Raw genomic sequence first — 7253 nt, 5'->3', positions numbered from 1 at the left:
TGTGTGTGTGTGTGTGTGTGTGTGGTGATGAAACATCTCTCAACAATAATGTCTCTGTAGTTCTAATAGTGTTTCAGTGTGTACACTAATTTGATTAAATAGTGTACAGTATTTCCTGTTAATATCTCAAATATCGTATATGAATATATAGCAATAATAATAATAATAATAATAATAATAATAATAATAATAATAATAATAATAATAATAAAGGTCAGAAATTAATTGGAGCTTTGTTAAGAAATAATCTATGTGGTTTTAACTGGACTCTGTCATGTCATCCTGTAAGCTGCAATAAATAGGTCTTGTCAAATAACTTTTATGTAATATTTAGATGTATTTAATCATACAACAGTTTATATTGTTATCTGAAATATATTTAATGTACGTTTAAGCACATATTTAGTCACCCTATGCATGATGTTTTTAATATTTATATTATTATACAGGAAAACTGTTTTATGTGATTCTTTTGTCAGTGTTCAGTAGGATGCTTTCAGAGAAACAATATTATGCAAGAGAGCGTTTGCCTGCAGCCCTCCGTTAATCCTGCCTCCTCTGAGTGCAGAGAAATGAAATTCTTTGACAACTGTTCAGATGAAGCTCTGACTGTTTCAAAGAGAATCTGAAACTGCTCCTGTCTGTAATTTCCTGTGAAGTGAACTACATTCACATGTTTCATAACGTTAATACTGGACTTACACAACCCAGCTGTGCAGCCTGAGCCCAGCATTTGCTGGTACTGTCCATTTTTTCATTTACTGTATTTTCACACTGGCGCTGCTCAGTGAATCAAACAGATCAGTTCTGAAATTAGCTAGCAGACCCGTCCCACAAACAGGATTACTAACACAGATTGGGATCCTGACATGTTGCATGAGGATATTTGTTCTGTTCTGGGTTTTCTAGAGAAATCTTTCAGATTAGTTTCACTCAAAGAACAGCAGCACTGAAAGGACTGAAATGATGCAGCAGCAGTTGGATTCTGCTGCCACCTAATAAACACTTTATGATTTTCTGATAATGATTTTATTGGCATCTCTAGCAGTGAAGGTTACAGAGGTGTGATGCTGCTGATGTGTAGCTACATCAACAAGCACAGGTTCCTGCCACCACTCCTGACTGAGCAGAATTAGTCTGTGATATGAGACCTGCTTTAAATCGATTGTCACACTGGGATCCAGAACATGTTGTAGTGCTGTTACTATCTGGCTGCTAAGAGGATTACCATAGTCACATGGACCTACTGAGGCTCATTGTACACCGGGGTGAATCTGCGTGTAGCTTTGGCAGCAGTATAGAGGGGATCTATCAGGGACCTGACAGCACTCAGCTTTTGCTTTTTTTGTTATTATTATTATTTTTGCTGTTGCCCCTTTTTGCAGTCCGGCCAGACCTGGGCTGGGTTCAAACCAGGTTCAGCTTCTTCGCATCAGCCCTTATGGCCCAATTCCACCTCACTCTCTGGAACCCAGAATGATCCGAAACCAATTGGTTGATTGGCCTCAACCAATCAATGTACAGAGATGAATATTCTTCCAGCGACTGCTCATTCTGTCCTCTAGTCTGTTGCTGCTTTATGCCGAGACAGGGCTGGGTTTGTAATTCTTTGATGGATTCCACCACAGCTGCCCTGTTTCCTGGTCCCATGGTGAGCTGAAGTTTGACCTCAGCGTCCTGAGGTGACGGCCGGGTGACAAGCTCTGTGTCGTTCATTGCTGTCTCACAAGTAAATAATAACGTACACAGATTTGCATGTTTTGGCAGAACAATCCCCTCCTGCTTTCAAGGCGAAGCTCTGCAGCAGCAAACACTGCCAGAGCCGAGCTACAGCAAGGCCAGACTGGACCGGGTCAGGTCGGACTGCATTGGAACAGATTGGGTCCGGTCTAGTCTTTGTTATTAATTGCTATTGATCTTCTTTTTGTTTTGCTCAGGATGATGAAGTGGTTCTACAATGCTCAGCTACAATTCAAAAAGAGCAGCAGAAGCTCTGCCTGGCAGCTGAAGGCTTCGGAAACAGACTCTGCTTCCTAGAGTCCATCTCCAACTCCAAGGTACTGATCATACTTCACTTATTTCTGTATGTAATTTGTGCCTGCAATTTTTTTTTTTTTTTGTCGAAGGCACAAAAAATACATCAACAAAAAAGTAATTACCTCAGTTCAAGAAATGAAACATGGTTTGGGTTTATTGCAAACTGAAATATTTCAACTGTTCATTGGGTCTGGCTCTGGAGTTCTGCAGGTCTAATGAGGCTCAATGTACAATTTGTGAGAATGGTGAGTTTTAATGTCTGCGGCTGGTCACCATAGACTACTCCAGATATTTCAGAAAGTCTCCATTTGACCATGTCACCGTCTGTGGAACATTGTAGACATGATGGACATGAACACTACACTTCTTCATGATCTATTTGAAGACTTTGGACTTTTTTCTGAAATAATACACACTGGACTGCTGACCATCCTCTGAGCTTCTCAGCCAATATCAGCCCAGCTGTGTCTTTCTACTTCCAGAATGTTCCTCCAGATCTTTCCATCTGTACCTTTGTGCTGGAGCAGTCCCTTTCTGTCCGAGCCCTTCAGGAGATGCTGGCCAGCAGAGAGGAGAAGGCTGAAGGGGTGAGTGAAACCACATCCATGTTCCAGGGATGACAGTCATTCTGCTTTCTGATCACTTTGTTTTTTTCACTCTTTTTTCTGACCTTTATGCCTTTTTCATTGAAAAAGAGACTATTGATGTTCATTAGTTCATGTGTAATTGGGCAAACTGCTGTTTTAATGGAGCTTAACGGAGACATACTGCAGAGCTCTGTACATGTTTATGTCTGAAATAGGATGCTAAATGGATGAATGGGCATTTCTTCTTGTTTTTATAATTATTGTTTTGATTCAAATTAATTAATTACTATATATATATATATATACACTTGAATATTTATTTAGTACTAATGTAAGAACTTAGTAATAGTATTACAGCAGATTCTGACTTGTCACAACAGCTATTCATGCAGATCATGTGGCTGGTAAGTTATACTCAGGTGGGTTTCATCTACTATTAGAGTGGTAAATCATAAAAGACATTTTTTTAGTTTTGAGCTTAAAAATAAAATCTTTAGTGCCATTTTCAGAACCAGTGTTGTTACTTATTTTCTTTAAAAATGATGGTGTTTTTATAGGACCTTCATATAAATACCTTTATAGTATTGTCTTTACGGTGCTTTGCAAATTTATTTACATCCTTTAAACTTTTCCCATTTTGTCATTTTATAACCATGAACTTAACTGTGTATTATTTGGATTATTTTTGAGACAGACCAATTACTATCACAATTCTGTGAAGTAGAAAGTAATGCTGTACAATTTTTCAGAAACTTTTCCCTTAACCTCTTAAAAATCAATTTATTTTAAAAGTTACCAAATTAGTAACCAAAGTGTTTAATCCAGTTGTGTTGTGAAAGTCTGTAAAGTTTGAAATAGAACATTAGAGAACAATCAGCTTCATAAAGACCAAACATTCTGCTTGTGTTCAGCATTAAAACAACGCCGCGTTCGTTCCATGCACTTAGTGATGAACTTGTGGCGATACTAGACGGAAACTCAGATTTGGTGAACTTTTAGTTTTAATAGGTTGCACAACAACGCCACCCTGGGAATTTCACCCAGAGAATATTTCTTTTGGTTTAAGGCACACAGGTTCAGTTATGCATGAATTTAGCACATCTGAGACAATTTCAAATTTATAAAACAACCATTTATTAAGCTCTTTTTAAAACACTTTTTAAAACCAGTTTCTTTTTACGAAGGGACACAAAGGAAAACAAAGAAAATCAAAGTAAGTGCAGTAGCTGAAGTTACCAGCCAGAGGGGGCGCTATAGGGACGGTATCCACCAAACACAGCAAACCAAAAAAAAAAAACCCTTTGACACACCAGACGCAGTGAGACAACCCAAACTCAAGAATCACAGCACGCAGAAGGGGAAGACACCAACACCGCCACCGGACCTCAGCAACTGCAAAACAACAAAAGAAAAACAGTTAACCAAGATAACAATCTTAAACCTAATTAGAAAAAAAGCAATATCAGCCCAACTAAATAAAAGACAAAAAGGGCCGTAAGCAAAATAAGTAAAGGAATAGAAATTAACAATAGCCAATGCAAGTTAAAACATCAGGACCATGCGTGGCCCGCTTGTCACGCCACAACGGGGGGTGAAATGGGTGCGCCGATGCCACACCCCAAACACGCTTCGATGGAGGCGGATAATACCGCCGCAGTACAAAAAACGACTGAGATGGAAGTCCGGGAAAACGAACGCCGACTGACAGATCCGGGAAAACGAATGCAGACAGAGCAAAGCAGAGTAGATCGGAGCAGAACAGAGCAGCAATGGTCCGACTGTGGGGGGACCTAGGAAAAATTAATTAGCCACCATTTTAAATAAAACTAACACTATTGCTTAGATAAGCGTTAGTTTCCTACCTGCCGATCCAAACACGCACACACACACACTCGCAGAAGGAGGAAGAGAAGGAGCGCAGCGCAGTGGCGCTTTACCTATAATCACAATTCAATTTATATTTTCTGGCCAAGATCAGCTGAAGTGCAGGGAGAGAGAACACCTACCACCAGGATCTCAGTGTAGCACGCACCAGCCAGTGATTTGTTAMTTTCCGCTGCCAGAGTCCACAGGACGCGAACCACACAGTGGAAGAGCAAAGACGACACATCCTGAATGAAAGCCGCAGCTCCTTATATACCACACCCACCTTAACAACCAGAACTTCTCACCTGACAACCACCTGTGTGGAATTAGGTGCATTTCTATACCACTACAAACTGAAAGGGCTTTGCTGAAAATTTCTGGTCCAACTTTGAACATATGTGGAAATATTTTTTGTAAGGCTTTGTTCGGATTGTCAAGTGTTATAAGAATAAAATATTTATAAAACTGCAGGTCTGTTACACTGAGCGTCAGCTCTCCTTTATCTGAATCCTTTTATTCTGGAGGCTCTGACATATCGGAATTGATCAAAGTTTAGAAGATGATTAGATAAAAGAATATTACTGCTGTAAGATGCTGAGGAAGGTGATGGAAATATTTTTACTTTACACAGTAGCTACCAAAAACTAGCATCCCATTATACAGAAAAATCATTCTATTTTTGGCCTTAAATGACGTGTAAATTTTAAAAATAAAACCTGGTGTTTTTTGAATAATATTTTAGAATAATAATAAAATGCTTAGGTTTCTGGATTTTGCAGGTAACTTCAGTGATACTTGATGATCAAACCACCTTCATTTGTTGACAACCCAGTTCTTGATAAAAGATTTTCTCTTATTAAAGAGCTGTGTGGCAAAATATCTAAGACAATATCTGGACAAGTAAAATGTCAAAATGTCCTGTAAATATTCTACTTTAACTTAGAATTCCTACCTAAATATTCACATATACGGTAATAATCACATCAATATGCATAATTTGCTGCTCCAGAGCAGAAATCCTCTGCAGCAGTGCAGTTAGAAAATGTAATTAACTGCTGATTATGAAGCCATTATTCTGATAACAGTCTGATTTGAGCCCTGAGTGCTTGTTTCATCAGCTCACATCAGCTTGTTAGGATGATATTACAAAGATTTAGAATTTTAGAATTTTTTTGATGGCTTACACCTTTTCTGTGTGTTAGCAGGGATTTTGCACTCTATTAAGCTTTCTGAAGTGACAGTTTCATGTACAGTTTGCATGAATTACGATTATGTTCTGGACACCTTTATCTGTTATTTGTGTGTCTGCCCATGTGTCTCGCAGGCGGCCCAGGGTGGTGGACATCGCACTCTGCTTTATGGACACGCAGTTTTACTACGACACTCCTACAGCGGAATGGTTAGTGAAAACACAGCAAAGCAACAAGAACTGCCTCAACTAGGAGAAGCAGACTCAGTCATCAGTGCTAATCGCCTGAACTACGGAGAACTGAATCAGTCATCTTTAAACTATTTTTTTTTCATTGTCTCTTCTTTTATGTTTCTCTCTTTCATTCAGGAAAGCTTAATAAAGGCTGTGTCATCATTCTAGGACCAGCCTTGCTGATTGTTTTGAGAGTGCAGTCTAAAAGCCACTGCTCCTAAAATGATCAGCTGCCTCCATAAACAAGCAAACTGTTCTGAGAATGTCATATAAGACAAAGACTGAGCTAGTTGTTGACAATGACAAGAAATACACTAACTTATGTGCACCTTGCTAGTACCGGGTTGGACCTCCTTTTGCCATCAGAACTGTCTTAATCCTTCGAGGCATAGATTCAACAAGGTACTGGAAATATTCCTTAGAGAGTCTGGTCCATATTGACATGATAGCATCACGTAGTTGATGTGGATTTGTCAGCTGCACATCCATGATGCAAATCTCCCGTTCCACCTCATCCCAAAGGTTTTCTATTGGATTGAGATCTGGTGACTGTGGAGGCCATTCGAGTTCAGTGAACTCATTGTTGTGTTCAAGAAACCAGCCTGAGATAAACTTGTGCTTTATTGCGCATTATCCTGCTGGAAGTAGCCATCAGAAGATGGGTTGATAAAGAGAAGGACATGGTCAATGCTCAGGTAGGTTGTGACTAATGGGCCCAAAGTATCCCAGGAAAATATCCCTCACACCACTGCACCACCACCAGCCTGAATGTTGACGCCAAATTCTGACACTACCATCCAAATGTGGCGGCAGAAATTGAGACTCGTCAGACCAGACACCATTTTTCCAATCTTCTATTGTCTAATTCTGGTGAGCCTATGTGAATTGTAGCCTCAGTTTCCTATTCTTAGCTGACAGAAGTGGCACCCGGTGTGGTCTTCTGCTGCTGTAGCCCGTCTGCCTAAAGGTTTGACGTGTTGTTCAGAGATGCTCTTCTGCATACCTCAGTAGTAATAAGTGGTTATTTGAGTTACTGTTGCCGTTCTATCAGATTGAACCAGTCTGGCCATTCTCCTCTGACCTCTGGCATCAATAAGGCATTTGCTCCCACAGAACTGCTGCTCACTGGATATTTTCTGTTTTTCAGACCATTCTCTGTAAACCCTAGAGATGGTTTTTCGTGAAAATCCCAGTAGATCAGCAGTTTCTGAAATACTCAGACCAGCCCGTCTACCAACTACCATGCCATGTTCAAAGTCACTTAAATCACCTTTCTTCCTCATTCTGATGCTCAGTTTGAACTACAGCAGGTTGTCTTGGCCATGTCTACATGTCTAAAT

The 7253-nt window shown here is 39.8% G+C and overlaps 1 protein-coding gene and 1 long non-coding RNA gene across 2 annotated transcripts in view; one reads left to right on the top strand and one right to left on the bottom strand.

The window, feature by feature from the left end:
• Nucleotides 1–6134, top strand: part of LOC108167265 (ryanodine receptor 2-like) — a 32140-nt gene extending 26006 nt beyond the window's left edge. The window contains exons 2-5 of the mRNA XM_017310718.1: nucleotides 1938–2057; nucleotides 2520–2624; nucleotides 5815–5953; nucleotides 6049–6134. Of these exons, the coding sequence (XP_017166207.1) occupies nucleotides 1938–2057; nucleotides 2520–2624; nucleotides 5815–5953; nucleotides 6049–6134 (450 nt within the window). The remainder of the gene's footprint in view (nucleotides 1–1937; nucleotides 2058–2519; nucleotides 2625–5814; nucleotides 5954–6048) is intronic.
• LOC108167270 (uncharacterized) lies at nucleotides 3608–4773 on the bottom strand. Its single transcript, XR_001777626.1, has 2 exons — nucleotides 4487–4773; nucleotides 3608–4414 (listed from the first exon to the last, which is right to left on the bottom strand). It is a non-coding gene; the product is annotated as an uncharacterized LOC108167270 (long non-coding RNA).
• Nucleotides 6135–7253: the final 1119 nt, after the last annotated feature.

The sequence above is a fragment of the Poecilia reticulata genome, linkage group LG19, assembly GCF_000633615.1.
Source record: "Poecilia reticulata strain Guanapo linkage group LG19, Guppy_female_1.0+MT, whole genome shotgun sequence".
NCBI lineage: Eukaryota > Metazoa > Chordata > Actinopteri > Cyprinodontiformes > Poeciliidae > Poecilia > Poecilia reticulata.
The sequence above is the reverse complement of the archived record's forward strand: the minus strand, read 5'-3'. Positions and strand labels throughout refer to the sequence as shown.